Source organism: Phoenix dactylifera, unplaced genomic scaffold, assembly GCF_009389715.1.
Source record: "Phoenix dactylifera cultivar Barhee BC4 unplaced genomic scaffold, palm_55x_up_171113_PBpolish2nd_filt_p 000051F, whole genome shotgun sequence".
NCBI lineage: Eukaryota > Viridiplantae > Streptophyta > Magnoliopsida > Arecales > Arecaceae > Phoenix > Phoenix dactylifera.
This window is the reverse complement of record NW_024067670.1, coordinates 1,225,235-1,242,824: the sequence shown is the minus strand read 5'-3', so window position 1 is coordinate 1,242,824 and position 17,590 is coordinate 1,225,235. Positions and strand designations below refer to the sequence as shown.

Below are 17,590 nucleotides of genomic sequence, written 5' to 3'. Positions count from 1 at the left end.
AGAATGGATATAAAGAGAGTTTTGGAAGATGATAGGCTCAGCTAAATGGCGGATCAGGCCATTGTTCGTCGGTTGTAGCAGCCCCCAATGTCCGTCGGCTATTTATACTGGCCCTAAGGAGTTCGCACCAGCCACGCCTCCCCAGGTTCATCCCTAATGGTGGCCGATCGGGCGGGGATTGTGACCCCTTGTTTCTATAAAAAAAAAAAAAATTGAATGAAAGCCAGCTGGGCCTATTGACTTTGATCTAAAACAGACCCAGTTGGCTTGGTTCTCATGGTTACAACTCAATATGTTGGCCCCTGCTGGTGCTGATTTCTGAGTAGATATTTCATGACAAATGAGATCCCTGGATCAGACTAAGAAAGTGCTTTATGTGCATCGCATTCCAAGCCTGAAGCCCAATTTCCTAGTCAGCTTCTCTCTTAGCATATGGAAAGTGTTGCTGCCGATCTTGGGATGTTGATGTGGAAGGTCTTCATAGACCTGCAAGATAACAAACAAAGGATGAAGGCTCGTCGGATTGGCTCCGACCAAACCCTCTTATGCTTAAGTCAGTAAAAATTTTATGGATGAAAAATGGAGAAGAAAGAAGAAATAGAAAACAGAGAGAGAGAGTTTATCGCAGTTAGCTCGCTGATTGAATTCACTGGGAGGGGTTCTTCACATACTGTCCGATCTGAGTTCATCTACATGGATCCATCTATAGCTGCACTGCCCTCTGCTGTGCTTTTTCTGCGTCGCAGAGGATTCAGACCCCCTGGATAATGCGGCATCTCTAATATATTACTCAAATTTGCCCCCTTTGTTTGAGTCTTGGGGCGTGTTGATCAAATGGACGGTCAAGTTTTATAACACTAGTCCGAACCCTCGTACCAAATATTATCTAACACGTTTTACAAGAGGATATGCACCAGCATCAAAACCTCTCATGTGTAACCTCATGATGCCACCGGTGAAGGACCTTTCTTGGAACAGGATTTGGCCATGTAGTATTAATTCAAACATTTTCATACTATGATATAAGTTAGACATATCAGAAGTTTTAATGTATACCATAAGTCGCTTGCTTTGTTATTTTTCAGCAACTCCAAAAGGAGCTTCTTTTGGCTGTTTGAATGCATGAATGGGTTGCAGTCCACAATATCGCTCTAGGCCAGATTCACATAGAAAAGGTTTTGAAGGGCAACGGGTTGCAAAGATTCTCCAACCCAAAATCTAGAATAATTAACTTAAATCAATAGGTAATTAACTTAACCCCCGAAATTAGAGAAATTATATCTTACACCAGATCCACCACAACAGCTGTGCACCACAGGAGCAATCCAAGACACGCTGCATGACGAATGGAGTCCACAGGATGGCAAAATAGGATTGCCCGGGTGCACCTGAAGAAAGGCCTAATTTCTCCATAAACTGGGATGTGCTTAGCAGCCTCATATTCTGTCCTTCAGAGTCGCCACTCTGAAGGAACCAGTCAACCAGATATCCCAGGTCCTTTGGCCATCAGTTCCAACATGCCGCACTCCCATTCTTTTTTCTTTTTCCCTTTTTTTTTTTTTGGGGGGGGGGGGGGGGGGGGGGGGGATGTGACTTCCAAACGAATTGGTTGGAAATTACTTCGATTTCAAGACTGATTTCAGTATCCACAGCCAGAACCTGAACCCATGGACAGAATTTCATCTCTTTCGTGTCTTGCATTCCGTCATTCATACACCTCTCCGAGCATACGCACGATGCCATTGCAAAACAGACAAGACAATGTCAAAATATAAATATTAAAAAACATACACTTACTAAACCCTAGATGACCGAGCTCCCAAGTCCCAGCCCAACAAAAACAAACTTCAACCGTGGTAAAACGCACTAAACGTAATTTATATTTGTACTACTGAACTCTGGAACGAACCCTACTGAAACCGTAGCATGCATGGAACATCTAACACGATACTCAACCAACCACCTTTTTTCTAACTTTACCGAGAAATCCAAAATTACAAGCAGATAAGATCATCATTCAGGGCATCTTAGAATGAATGCAGAAAAAATTTGGGATATCAAGTAAAATCTCTGGACGGCTCCAAAATCCTATCAAGTGCATGCATTAGAACCAAGCAAATAGCCCCACCACATAAATTCAGATGGTGTTTAAGCCCCATCCTAGCACTCAATTTGAATCACTAAATTTCAATTTCAGCATTGCTACGCCAAACTAAGTATTCACATCCAAAACGTTTCACATGTTCAACAAAAAAAGGTCTAACATGAAACATACAAGAATAGTCCTAACATCCAACATCGATCAAGCTTTTGCGAAAGTTACCAGTAAAGGTCAGCATGCAACATATGTGCGCTCAAATTCAATCCACTCTACTGGCTGACAGATAGAGACCTTTCTCTGTGCGATGGCTTGCTCGGATAATCATCAACTGGACTCCTGCTCCTTGACCTGCTGTATGCAGGCGAGCGCGAGTATGACCCATGAACGTGCAACCTTCTATCTCGACTGTATGCAGGTGAGCGTGAGTATGACCTCTCACGGTGTGACCTTCTATCTTGAGGTGAAATAGATCTGTCCAAGGTGATTTGCAACTTGTGAGAAGGTATATGCAAAAACCATCTTCACCACCAAAAGTTAAAAAGATTACCTTGAGTAGTGTCGCTTAGGAGAAGGTGGATAGAAACTACGGCTGTGAGACTGAGACCGAGACCTTGCATAGCGTGGAGAACGGGCGTAACGAGGGGATCGGGAGCGAAAATATCGAGGGGAACGTGAATGACGAGGTGACCTCCGGTAATCATATGTTCGACCCCTAAAAAACAGAAATCCAGCTCAGTAGGTAGGAAAAAGTTCACTTTATGCAGCAAGCACAAAAGCTTTCGACCACAACATTAACATATTAACCAGCCAAACAAGATTACCACCAGTTTTTTTGTTAAAACTTATATTGGTGCTGGCAAAACAATGTAAATCTTGATTTAGGACATACAAGGAGACTGAGCTTACCTTACTCTCTCTCTGGCCCTCATATCAGCTGGCTTCTTTCTGTTTTCCTCTGCAAATACAACAGTCAATTCCCTCCCAAGTAGAATTTGCCCATCCATTTGATATTTCGCTTCAGCTGCATCATTTGGGTCAACATATTGGACAAATCCAAATCCTCGGGGCTCTCTGCAACAAATGAAATTGAGTTTCGTTAAGGTATATATATGAAATGATTTTAAAAAAGTGTACATTCATGATGATGGAGTACACCAATCAACAATAATGGCTGAACCATCATGATAATCCTGAGAAGTGTGGAGGGTGTAGTCAAAGCAATGCCTTTGATACTTCACACTATTCAAGTAAATCTCGATATTTCATGCAATTCAAGTTAAAGCAAGCACTTGGCTGCTGACCTTGCACTCTCCAGAGTTAAAAGATGACTTCAAATTCTTCATGACTTGAATATCTTCAAAATGTTAACTTGAAACCCAATTTCTTCCCACCTCATTAGCCACTATCTCCAAATATTTACATCCTCTTCAACAGAACTCTTAAGACTTGACTTGTGTCTTCAAAACTTTACTTTTCACTGCTAAATCTCAACAGCCTTAATAAAAATATCAAACATGCAAATAAGAAAATGTAGAATGCTGACCATGGTCATTAGCTGGTGAGTTACATTAGCTGCACATGCCCATGGTCAAAATGATTGATGCATAGCAATATATAATTCATATGATCCAACACATGGGCTGGCAGCTATATATATGACAATTTGCATCCACAGAATACTGACCAATGTGTCATGGCTGTGCTTAGATTCTTGCAACTATCATTCCTAACTAGACAGAAACCAGAAATGGCCCGCTTACCCGGTGTAATAATCACGCGGCAAATAAATGTCTTTGAGAGGGCCAAATTGCCCAAATGGCCTACGAAGATCCTCAGGCCTGCAATCATCAACAATCATCACTATATTAGATAATACAAGCACATCAAATAATATCAAATTCAGTCTCCAGCAATCAAACGAGGCAGTTAGAAAAGCAGAAAACTTAGCATGGAAGAAAATTTAATGAATAAATAGCATACAGTTTGCAAGCACATTTGCTTACAGATTCAATCACGGAAACCATGAGCACATATTACTTGCATAATTAGAAAGCAAAAATGTGGAACTTTGATTCATGTGGCACTACAAAGCAAGGTTTTAAATCCCATAGGATGGGGCTATCCCGGTTTTCCCAAGAAATAGGATGTCGCCGTCCCGCCTTTTCCGACACTTGGGATAGGGGATGTCCCAAAACATGCCGATTGGGATGCTAGGACGATGGCGCGACAGTCTTGTCCCAACGCATGGAATGGTACCTTCCCTAGTGTCCCATGGGACGTCCAGCCAGACATCCCGCCGAACAGAGTACGGCAAGATCAGAAAAGACAATGTAATAAGATTTCCTTTTTCAGTAAAATGCATAATGATTAAAGATTGAAACAGTGTTATCCTATGCTTAAGACCAGTCTACGCAATGAATGAACTTATAACTCTACGTTGTGTGGTCGTAATATAGGTATAGCCTAGTCATGTGGATATCCACTCTCACATCTTCAGCAAAAACTTTGAAGCACATGCACTGTTTTGGTGTATATTGGTTGATTACATACTAACCCTCAAGGCTGGACAAATTTTCCTAAAACAGACCTTACAAAATTTTTTACACAATACCTCAATTTAATCCAACATGCAGATGAACTTAAATGTCATTAACATAGTGATTAAAGGTCAGGGACTATGAACTACTTGCAACTTTTCTTCAAAAAATCTCTAGTCTAATAACTCCACATACTTTCAATTAACGGCTCCTAAAACATTTTATTCTAATTTAATTTATATGTCTATAGCATCCAAAGTCTCGATCAAGTTATATCAAATCTGATCTAAATGTTTCTTATACATTCTTGAACATTTTTTATAATATAAATAATTTCATGTGTCCCCACTAAATCTCCACAAAACTAGAAATCTATTTGTCTAACCAATTTCTGTCAAAGAATGTGTTTTGATCAGCTCCCCAGACATTCTCTAGGCCAATTTTATGTTTCTTTCTCTTCCTTGAATACAAAAGTGTCTATAAAGTTGCATAAATTATGACATCATTATCATTGGTTAAAGAAATGACCTTTTTTATAAGGTTTTTTTGAAACAGAAACAAAGAAAGAACTTCTGATTGCAAGTTTTGCAACTTCTCTACATATTAATTCACAAGCATTGATACATCTCCAAATAAACCCCAACTCTAGACATATTGTTATGTAGAACAAAAATACAAACCCTGACAAACATCATGCCAGCAAGTTTCACTGAATACCATGCAGGTGCCATAACAAGCCACAAATAAATGTCATCATCCCACTTAACTTTGATCCTCACAAAACAATTAAACAAGAAACTAGCCCAGTAAATCCCCCCTGTGAAATGAAAAAGAGAAAAACCCAATAGAGGAAAAAAAAGAAATAGAAAAAGACACCTTAGCCTCAGTTGTTCCTGCCCAAAGAAGGAGGGGGAGGGGGGAGGCCACCCTGCATCCCCCCTCCCAAACCTTTCCATCATCAACCACTACTCCAGCAGTCCAATCCACCATGGTCTCCTCAAACTCATTGGTATACCTCCCACCACAACCAATAATCCTCTCCCCTTTTTTCAGTTTTCAAATTTTTAAGCAAATAAGTTTCTTACACTAAAAGTTTTAGAAATATATAATAATTTCCTAAAAGCAAAAACAAAACCATTTTACCACCATACTTTTGTATTCTCATATATGATTCATTTTCAAAACAGTAAAAAAAAAAGACTTGGAAGTGATACTAACCTAACCTTTGTGGTTACCATAGGACCCATTTACGAGGTTGTTTGGTTGCTTATAATTCAAATACGATTTTTTTTTACTTATAATTCAATTACATGCAATTCGGTTACAAGCTGCAATTTTATGGTTTGTAATTGGAATTACAGTTCTAGAAACGAGCCTTGTCTAATTGCAGTAATTAAAAACCATAAATGCAATTACAGATATTTGGTTCTTTAATTCAAAAAGAGAGATGCTTACCCTGTAATAAGCTGGTAAGCTTACCCCACTCAGAAACAATGACCTATTCACATTTTCTATCATACTACAATATTTATTACATAATGTTTTATAATTATAATGGAAATTAATATTGCTATGAAATTATCATTGGCCTAGTACAAGAATAATTACTGCCAGTAATTATATCTAAATAAAATACTTTGATATTACAATAACTAGACATATTACATATGCATTATAATTAGTAACTATTATATATTATTTATTACATTATTTATAATATTACAATATTATATAGGTTATAATATTAAAATAACATTATAACATTAAAGTAATAACAATAATACCATAAAAAATATTATTACAATATAATATTATAATAAAACTATTATAATATAGAAATCTTATAACATAATTTTAATATTATAAAAATAATATTATGTTACAATTAAACTCACAGTATTATAATACTAACAATGTAACATAATAACATTATAACATTATTATCATATTATTACAATAATAATAACATAGTATTATAAAAATAATTTGGTGCTAACTACATTATTATAGTAACAAAGACACCGTGGAGAAAAACAAGGGGAACGGTCTCAGTGGTGAGAGATCCCATCCAAAAGGATTTCTTAATTACAAGATTCCTCGTAGTTGGAACTACAATCAATTTTGGCAACAATTTTAATTACAATTTTTGGGAGCTTCTTCCAACATAAACTACAGCATAAATTACAGCCTGCAGATGCCAATTGCTGCAGCATACCAATTTCAAGTCACATACAAGTCCATCCTTGCTAAAAATTTGCATCGGCTGTCACAAAACATTCTCCATATAATCAATATACCATGATAATATTTTATCTACTATACAAAAACAAGGTCCGCCGCCTTGATACTCGACCCCATAGCCGCCTTGATACTCAACCCCGTACTGGGGCCACACTAGCACAGTGTCGGTACGGTACAGTTCAGTATGATTTTTTTTTTTTTGCGTACTAAGTGTCGGTACACCACCCGTACCGAATACTGGTATCGTATGGTACATCCCATACCGTCCTATTCGGGCTGGTATGGCGTACCATAGTCCAAAACGTTGTTGTATGTTCAATGGAAAGAAAAAAATATGAATACTAAATGTTAGAGCTAGGAACCAAATATGCCACAAAGAAAAAAACACTGATGAAAGCCAAGAGAGAAAAAAATTGCAAAGGACAAATGGTGGAACAGCATTGATCATATGACAACAAGCCAAATCAAGTTGACAAGTCAAGGACCACAACAACTTTTCCCATTTAGCAATTTCTCAAAAAAAAAAAAATTTCCTTTTTTTTGAGAAATTGCTAAATTTTTAGCAAGTTCTCAAAGGAAATAACTTTTACTGGCTAGCAGAAATTTTGAATAGCTAAAATAAGAAATGCAGCTGAAAGATAAGTTTTATCATTTCTTGATTACACATAAATGAACATAAAAATAAGTAGAAACTTCACTGAAATGATACCGAGTCTCAAAAAGATCCTTAACAGGAAAACTTGCTTCTGAAAATACACTCAAAGCCTTAAACTGGTCAGTTACGCAGAACAAACCTACAGTCCCGACGAAGATTCCTAACTAGAAGACTGGTTGGAAGATCTCTACCACGGCCTCCATAACGACCTCTTGGGCTTGGGCTCCGACCTCTTCTCCCATAACCCCTTGGTGGTGATGGACTATAACTGTAGCTTCTTTCCCTCATCCTGTTTACAAAAAGATCCTATTATAACAATGTAAGAAATAAGGAGTCAAAGACCAAAATTAACTAAATAACGATGCATGTTGATGGTTGTACACCTACAATTTTTTCGTTTTTTTGTAATCAGTTCTATGCCTGAACTTTAAAAATATATTCCTCTATGGAGAATATAAGAAACAGAAGGGCATTCATTACAGAAAACATGATGGCCATGGGTAAAAGGCACAACCAGACTGCATTACAATGCTATAAAACAGCGATATAAATTTTGAAGCACAAGAACATATATGCTAAATGGGGCATGCCTGAGTGAACTTTGGATACCTGGATATGCTTTCATGTTATAGCTTCTAGCAGTACTAAAAATCTGATGCCTATTCAATGGGTTGTACCTTCTTGAAAGAAAGCCCAAGGTACTGGAGAGAACAAATAACATAATCATTCAACACATATGATCTAATAATAGAAAAAAGATCATGCAAAAACCACCTTAAAAAGTTACAAGTATGCTTTACTCTTCTTGTTTGATTGGCATCTTGATGAATAACTACACAAGTTATCATGAACATTGCACATACTTAACAAGCTTCATATCAAACTTTTCTGCATCTCTATCAGGGGCAGTCAAATAATCAAACATTCATGCCTATCCAGAACAGACTAGCACACTCGAAATATGGAGAAAGGTTTTATTCCCTTACATTTACACAAAAACTAACAAGGTGACATTCATGTGTAAGTTTGCAATATCATGGGTATCGTAGCAACACAAAGATTAAAATTAAATGAGATTAAATAGTGAGCCTAGGATCAAGTGATTGCTACAATATTCCAAAAAAACACATTGAAAATATGTGAAAGAAATAAGTTCACTCCAAAAACCACATCCGAAGAATTCTACGATTAATGGTCCAATAACCTACAAGGCTTAACACATGCATGGTTAACTTTACAAATCCAGATGTGATCCTGAAGTCTTAGAGCATTCTTGGATCATGCCTCTGAAAGTCCAACCCAAAAACTCGAAGTCATAGGCAGGCAGGCCCTGAGTACTCAAAACACCACAAGGGTCACTACTAGGGACTATTCCTCAACACCACCTCTCAATTGCAGAGCCCAAGGGATGGAACCGAAGCAAGGGGCAACACATAGATTAAAGTAACGGCATGGATGCATTGAAGGGTAAGAGGTATTATCAACTCTGATAACATGATAAAATCTAACCCAAAAGCTAAAGCTAATAGGTGGATGGACCCATAAGTGTTAAGCATAACTGAGGACCATTCCCTATTTGATGTTGGATTATTACCACTCTCTAAACACCTGTCTCACATGTAGGGCCCAAGGGAGAGAACCCAATGAGGGGCAACACATGGATGTGTTGGAGGATCAGTAGGCAAGAAGGATCGTGGATTCTGATACCATGCAAAAAGTCCAACACAATAACTCAATTTGGTAAGTGGGCCTATTCCTCAACAACCTCCACCTAATGCTACCCCTATGAGATCAAAGCATGATTTGCAGGAAGGGAGTTTGTCATGAGGCCTTGAAATAATTGACAAGTAGGAAGTCTACCATATTGATCATGCAAGTTTCAAGAGAAAGAAAGAAACAAAGCAAGGTGCACACATTCATCTTTAAGGAACATAAACTAATCTTAAAGAAATATTGAAACACAACCCCTTTTTGATGGTTGGCTCAAGAGTACTGCAATTCAAAAGGTAGCCATGTTAGTCCAAAGATAACCATATTCATGTAAACTTTTCACTTTCAGAACAAAATTAATCATTGTGAATTCTTTTTATTTAATGTAATCATTGTGGATTCCCAAGCAATAAACATGGAACTATTCGAGAAATTATACACCGCAATTATTCTTTTTCTTTCCCATACATACCATATATTCTCATTTAGTATATTCTGTTGCAAAAATCACATTGAATGTATTTTGTTGCAAAATGTGAGAAAACAAAAAACTCACAAATTCATGGATTTTCTTTCTTTAATAATTTAATTTTTTTCCAGATGAGAAATGCATATAACTTCAACAACCAGTAAATTATAGATTGTCAGGCAAACATGCATCACATGTTTATATGTTGTTAACAAGAATTTGGCCATTTGCACGCTAAACAAATTCTGAGTCATAGTTTTACTCATGTAGCATGTCAATATTGCAACATATAACACTTCTCTACAGATTCGCACAAATCATGGCAAGCCCAGCACCAAAATGAGCATGTCTATTATGAACAAATTTTCCTCTCACAAAGAGTCAATAGTAAATGCATATGTTGCGATAAAGCAGTCAAATATGTGGTCATGAACATTGGAAATCCTAGAGGGCAGCATTTGAGTTTAAACAATGCAAAAGACGTTCTAATCAATTAATACAATCAAATCATCTAATTATAACACAGAATCTGCATGGCCACTCCCATACACGAGCTTTCAGAAAAATATACTAAATCTATAATAACATCAAACTGCATTGTGCAATCTTGTTAAAAAAAGAATCTCATATTTGTATTCATGTGATCAATTTCATAATGGATGGCTTATTCTTTGAAAAGGAAACGAATGCAGCAGCTCTACATTTATCATGCTTATGTGCTCTATTTGTCATAAACACTTTTAGCCTTTCAACTATCTCCAACCAAGGAAATTGTGCATTCCCTGTAATTCAGATCTAGAAACTGAAATATTCATGTTAGCCATACGGAGAAGATATCCACCTGAAAACCCAAGATCAACTCAACATTTACGTGTTTATAAGCATGAGCATAAACAATAGCAGCATCCACGTTACCATGGTTAAAGAACATCAGTATCAGGTAGTGACCCTGTTCTTTCCAGTCTTCCCTAAGCTACCATTCTCTCAACATTAAAGACATTAGTTCCTTCTAGTGGACTTACTGCTACATTTCTGCTGACCTTTTTACTCAATCTTCAACATTAAAAACGATGAATCCAGACCAAAACAGTATGAAGTAAAAAATGCCCTATATAACCAACATATGACCATTAAGGCACCAACTTTTAACATCATATCAACTATCATAAAAAGTTCCTCCATTCATTTGAGAAAAAGCAAATTCTCTGTTTTCTATTAAACTTGTTATTTATCAAAAGCGTACCAAGCACATCAGTCTGGGCCATAGTCCCAATCCAATTACAGAAGAAATAATCCTCTATAAATAGAAAAAAGTGGGGGGGAAAAGAAGCAAAATAACAAAACGAGGAAGCTCTAAAAACTTTAAGAAAAGAAAAAAAAATCGACATAAAGAAGTAAAAGAACAAAGAAGGACCATTAAGATCATTAGACAATGCTATAACCGTAAAAACCCTAATCCAATACCTTCTACGGATCCACAAAAAACAAAAAGCCAACAAAAGGTTTCTTCCCAGATGATCAAACACAAGAAAGATTCAATCAAACATACCACGAATCTGATCAAACCGAACGAAATCAAGGGATCACCGCGGACAAAAAAAGGGGAAGAGGAAGGAGAGAAGATGGGAATCGAAAAAGGGGAAGAACAATAATACCTCAAGGGCTCTCCCGGACGGCGCTTCCTCGGTCTCTCCTCTCTATTCCAGAAGCTTCCGTCGGTGGCGTGCAATCTCGCACCAGGGTGGGGATGCGCGGGGGGGGGCTGTGGGGGTTGGGGTTAAGAAGAAGAATGGGGCGGTGTTTGCCTTCTATAAGGGACGGGGTGAGATTGGGGATAGAGGTCTCGATTTCTTGTGACCGTCATTTACATTTGGACGGCCGATGGAGTCTCCAAGATTATGACATTGGACGTGTATGGTGCTTGATTGGCGAATGCCGGTGGGTAGCATCCGGCCGTCCATCTGTTTATTGCCTGCTCTACCCCCAGCGACCCAAAGGCTTCAATCCAATCGATTTCTCCCAGGTGTTTCTTTTCTTTCAAACACATATGAAATCCACTTGGTCATTCAAGACAGAGTTGCCTAGAAACCGGAGAGAAAAATCACGATAAAAATTTAGAAAATAAGATGACTCTGCCTTCATATTTAGAAACAGAGTTGGATTTGGAGTCAAATTGGACATCAATTCAGTCAATAAATTGTAGAGTCAAACTCAGACTATATAGTAGTATAAAAGTATAGATTGAGATATAGATATAGATCTTAATATGGTAATTGTTGGACAAAAGTCTATTCATCCTAAGTTTCTAACTTGCACCACGATGTATGTTGACAAGTAGATATACATTCTTAATTGAATTTTTGCTCCTCTCTTGCTAAGAAATCAAGAGTCAAATCTTTACGGACTTGATGGGAGGCAAAATGGATCGTCGTGCTCTAGCGTAGAACCACCCAATTCTTACCGAGCAGATCTTCGAGCCGAGCAGAGCAGGCCTCAGCCCCACTGAGAGCCAGGCCGACCTCAGCCCCCGCCAAAGACCGAGCCGACCTCGCCCGAAGCTGCACCCGTGCGCGCGCCCACGCCCGCACATGTGGCTGAACATCCCAGCCTAGCCAGCCCCTTTTCACGAACCATTGCTTACTGGTCATGCCAGGACATGCTTGCTACCGGGGGCCATACCCTGCCACACCTGCCAAGGGCCATACCCTGCCACATCGGCCAACACCATGTCGTGCACAAGGACTGCCCAAACCGTGTGATTCAAACGAGCCCTAACCTTGGCCACACGCCACCTGGCCAAGATCATCTCCTCCCATGATGAGGATGGACCATACCTCTGCTACCTGGGCCCCCTTATGAGAACTATAAATAAACTATATCAAAAACACTTAGGGACTTTTTTTTTCAACTCTAACTTAGCCATCAGAGGGTCTTCGCCGGAATCCCCGGCCAAGGCTTTGTGCAGGTACCCCGGAGCACAGGAGGTGGCCCTCTTTCTCCGTCCCGACCGGTGTCTTCTCGGCTTCCTCCAGTGTGGTCACCCCTCAGGCCAAATTTCAACCACAACATTTGGCGCTAGAGGAAGGGCCTGAATCATGATCATAAAGTTGAGGAGGTGAGGAGCTTCTAATACATCGAGGTGCCGAGCACCAACTCCCGGAAACTTGCTCCAAAGCCTACCTCCTGCGGCACCAGCGAATCAAATTCCTCAGGTCCTGCCAAAGCAGTTCAATCTGCTCGTCCAGCAAGTCCAAACGCTCACCGCGGCTATTCAAGGCTTGCAGCTGGCGGGAGCCCAGCCGGCACCTCCTTCTCACGGATGCGAGTCCATAGGACAGTGCTCGCGATGTCACTCCCCTGCCAGGCAGTGCACGATGGCCAACGAATGGGAGCGTCGCCACTACCGAAACTCCCACCGACCTCGATCCCTAAGCCAGGAGGGCTTGTCGCACAGCCATCACCCCGAGAGTTTGCGCCGAAGTCTAAAGCCCCGAGCTCGGGAACAACCATCGGAGGCGAGGTCCACCCCATGCCAAGCTGCAACAGGAGTCCCACCAGTCGCCAAGCTCGACAGGAAAGTCGAGGAGTTGAAGCGGCAGATCCAGGCGCTCCAAGACCAAGGCCCGAAATGCGACGCCAAGCTCGAATTCGCAACTAAGTCTCCATTCCCTCGATGGATTATTGACGAGCCAATCAACTTCAGGTTCAAGATGCCGCAAATCGAGCCGTATGATGGCTCGTCTGACCCTCTGGATCATTTGGAAGGCTATGGTGCAAAAATAAAACTGCTCTCCCAAGTGCAGGAGAATCGCACAAGTAGTATAACTCGGAAGTCCGAGGTCGATTCCTCAGGGAACGATCTATGGATTATTAGCGTAATTTTTCGATGTAATTTTTAGTTGATTTTTTTTGAAATTAAAAGCAGCGAATAATAGGTGAATTAAACAAAGTTCAATAAGATAGAGATGGTTAGGGATCCGGAATCCCCCTTGATAATATTACTTTCAACAAATAAACTCAGCGATTCTCGATCAAGGATCAAATAAATAAAATAGTTCTAATCATGAAATATATCATTTGAATATATGAACTCAATGTTTAAGCATTCATCGTGTCAATTATGTCTACGACAAATCAAATATCAGAGCAATCCATGCATCAATAAATATAAAACATGATGAATCTATCTAATAAATAAATAGGAGAGAATCAGAACATATGAAAAGATGTAACTCAATTAAAACCAAGGTTCAGAGTTTACTTCAAGAGAGTAACAAATCAAGGGTTCTCCCATCACCCTTAACCAAAGAATTTAGCAAGCCATTACAAACACCAACATCTCTCCCTTTCTCACTTTTTTTTTTTCTTTTTCTTTTCGGAAACAGGGCATCCCCTGTTTCCCTTTCTCTTTTTTTTTTTGTTTGAAAACACTGCAGCAGCCCGACGCCTGCCTTCTCTTCCCAATCCCAGCCCCTCTTATACTCATCTCCCCCCTCTATGGATCTTGGGGATGCGCTGGAGATCAATGCAAATGGCTGAATCTTGGGCGCGTGAGGCTGTGGATGAGATCGCGGATGCTGGAAGTCCGCTGCTGCGAATGCGGGGTAGGCGGATCCCGGCTGGCCATGGGATGCTTGGACACGAGTTCCGGCTATGAATCGGCTGGGAGATGAAGCGGGATCGGAGGATGCTCTGATACGGGTGCTCCGCGGACGCTTGGACTGTGATCGCAGTCAAGACGGGAGAGGAGAAGAGGACCGGACGCCGTGGATGAAGCGGACGCTGGGACTGGGAGGTTGAGAACTACTGGGAGGCGCTGATCGTGGCTCGGGTGGTGATCTCTTCCGGACGGCCGCTGGGGGATTGCTGAGAAGACGCTGCGAGATCGATGGGAGAGAGGCTGAAGATGATGGCATGATCGTGGGAGGCTTGATCGCGGGCGGATGCTGCTGGAACAGAGGAAGAAGCGGGCGCTGATCTCGGCTGGGATCTGTGAAGAGAAGGGAGAGATGCGGTTCACGGACGCGTGAAAGGAGGCAGACAGGATGAAGATGGATTTATCATGGGACACTGGAGGATGAGCCCTGTTTTGAGAAAGGGATAGGTTAGGAAATGTGTTATGAAGCTAAAACAGGGGAGGTTTGGACACGTGAAGGGAATTAGCCTTGATGGGTGGACACATAAAGAAAGTCTTGAATGGCTGACCGCACATGAAACTTGATCCATGATACGGGTTCCAATAATACAACGTGGGAGGTTTTGGGATAGAATGTTAGAACATGAATGAAAGGTTGAACTTGATTGGATGTGAAAGAAACAGGGGAGTTGGGATGAACGGATGAATTGAAAATCTAAGAGGATTTGATTTGCGGGGTGCATGTAATTTGGGTTCAGGGATCATCCCAAATGAGTTTGACGCGACCTGCATACGTTAGACTCGACCAATAAAATCAATCAAACTCGAATTATTTTTAATAATGCGAAGATGAAGGGGAACATATTTTTTCATGTTTAAATTTAAAAATATGTGCATAAAAATAATGATAAGTGCTATGAGTAAGAGGTTAATTCATGCATTATTTAGCACTTATCACACCCCCAAACCTAAGTTTTGCTAGTCCTCAAGCAAAATAAAAAAATAGAAAAAGAAATTAACTCACTGCAGGAATCGCGATTGCATTTACCGTATGCAATAAGGCTTTAAACCCCTAGGTGGCCCTAGTGGACGAGTTTTGTCTCGTGAGGGTTTGCAGGGATGTTACCCACAAACATCATGAATGATATGAGATCCTAAATTCTAAGCTAATGCCCATGTAATTAATATATATTTTCAAGCATGGCAACTATCAAAGCAAGGGAAAATATAAAAGTGTAGTGTGCATAAAATAGTATGACTTTCTCAGAGTACTAATACCTCCACCACAACATGGTACCGCTTGAATTTTAGGTGTATTACTCAAGTTCACAAGTGTTTACTACAGTTTATTAGAGCCTGATCCATCGAATTTTCGAAATATCTCATGTTGTCTAAAATTGTCAAGAATGGTTTGCATAAAAAGAAGGAGCTATCAAACCCAACTAAATATCCAAAGTACACAAAGGTTCAATACAATGGAGTCAAACCAGCCATTACCACATGTCACTGGGTTCAGCCCGACCAACACTATTCATGCTCTTTTTTTTTAATAAAACAATTAACATATGGTGATTACAATAGTCCAACCCCCTTAGGCTTTAGCAAGGTCCATGTAGCGAGTTTTCGGCCAATGACTCCTGATCCAGTTGGCTCAAGGCATTAGGTGAAATACCCCTCGGGCTTAATTACTCGAACCAGACTACGCCACGAGGTTAGACTTCTCATCTCCTAATTATTATTATTATTTGTGGAGTGATTGATTAAAACCCTATTTGATTTTGATGAGCTCAAAGCATTTGAGTATATTTCTTGTTTACTAATGAATTCAATTAAGTGTTTTCAGTGAAAATCTTCTCTAAGTGTCTCTAGACTTGGTTCATAGTATTTTGGATAAGTTAAGAAGTCAGCTTGAACCAAAGTCTGAGACTCGAGTCGACTCCAGAGTATCACGAGTCGACTCCAAGCGTATCAAGTTCACTGGCACGGGCTCGAGTCGACTCCGGATCGGTACGAGTCGACTCCGACTGAGAACAGACAAACGAACAGAAAGCTTCAATTCAAAACCTGTCAGCGAGTCGACTCCCGAAGTGCGCGAGTCGACTCCAATGTTTACCGAGTCGACTCCGGAGAAGTATGAGTCGACTCCAAGGAGTCACAGGAAGAAAAGTCAGAGAGCAGTTTTCGGGTCTGAGATTCGAGTCGACTCCAGTGGAACGCGAGTCGACTCCAGTGGAACGCGAGTCGACTCCGATGGTTGGCAAGTCGACTCCAAAGAAAGTGAGAGTCGACTCTCAGAGGAACACAAGGAAAAAGACAGAAAGCATTTTTCGGACTCTGAGATTCGAGTCGACTCCCGCAATACGCGAGTCGACTCCGAGACTCCGCGACCACAAAGAAGACAGAAGACCAAGTTACTGCCTCTGAGATTCGAGTCGACTCCCAGACAGCTAGAGTCGACTCCAAGGCAGCTTCACATCAAAAAGGCAGAAGACCAAGTTTCGGAAACTGAGAGCCGAGTCGACTCCGAGGAAGTTCGAGTCGACTCCAAGACTGGACGAGCCAAAAAGACAGAAGATAGGGAGTTCGGGCTCTGAGCGCCGAGTCGACTCCCAGGATTGACGAGTCGACTCGAGTGGACCAAATTCAAAAATAAATCCACGGACTCCATGGGATGAGCCGACTCCGAGAAAGCCAAGTCAGCTCCAGAAGTTGGTGAGTCGACTCTGGGTCAAGACGAGTCGACTCCCAGTCGCGAAGGCAACTTTAATTCAAATCTGGAACAGTTGCCGAGTCGACTCCGAAAAAGTATGAGTCGACTCCCGCTACAGACGAGTCGACTCCTGATCGCGCGAGTCGACTCCAACCCACCAACGGACACATTGTCAGGCTGTGCAGAACGGGCAGAAAAAGGTGTCTAACGGCTAGTTTCCGTGGGGGTTAGTTTAAATAGCCACAGAAGACTGTAGCAAAGTAGAGAACAACCATTCCACTCCAAGTATTCAAGCATTCAATCTCTGCAACCTGTTCTTCAACGAAAAAAGAGGGAAGAGCTGCATTAACTGCATCCACCTACATCTTCCCAGCAATTAAAGAATCCTCCTCCTGCATTCAAGTCGACTACACATTCAAGAGGAGACCCGAAGTTTAAGAAGCCATTCATTTTTTCCAACTTAAAAGCGTTTGAGGGCTTCTAAACTCTTTTCAGATTATATTGTTTTCTATCTGCTTTTGAGAAGCTTAG

General features: G+C 40.6%; 1 protein-coding gene across 3 annotated transcripts; it reads right to left on the bottom strand.

Annotated features, from left to right (window-relative positions):
* Positions 1–2,076: 2,076 nt before the first annotated feature.
* LOC103697325 (serine/arginine-rich SC35-like splicing factor SCL33) lies at positions 2,077–11,512 on the bottom strand. 3 transcript variants are annotated; one of them, XM_026801196.2, is made up of 7 exons: positions 11,369–11,512; positions 8,144–8,235; positions 7,674–7,823; positions 3,862–3,939; positions 3,008–3,172; positions 2,649–2,813; positions 2,077–2,572 (listed from the first exon to the last, which is right to left on the bottom strand). In XM_026801196.2, the coding sequence occupies exons 3-7, from the start codon at positions 7,820–7,822 to the stop codon at positions 2,371–2,373; spliced, it is 759 nt and encodes a 252-aa protein (XP_026656997.2). In that variant the 5' UTR covers position 7,823; positions 8,144–8,235; positions 11,369–11,512; the 3' UTR covers positions 2,077–2,370. The 3 variants fall into 3 exon arrangements, with proteins under 3 accessions (XP_026656997.2, XP_026656998.2, XP_008777387.2); XM_026801197.2 differs by lacking the exon at positions 8,144–8,235 and having other exon boundaries at positions 7,674–7,840; XM_008779165.3 differs by lacking the exon at positions 8,144–8,235 and having other exon boundaries at positions 11,369–11,511.
* Between the last annotated feature and the right edge of the window lie 6,078 nt (positions 11,513–17,590).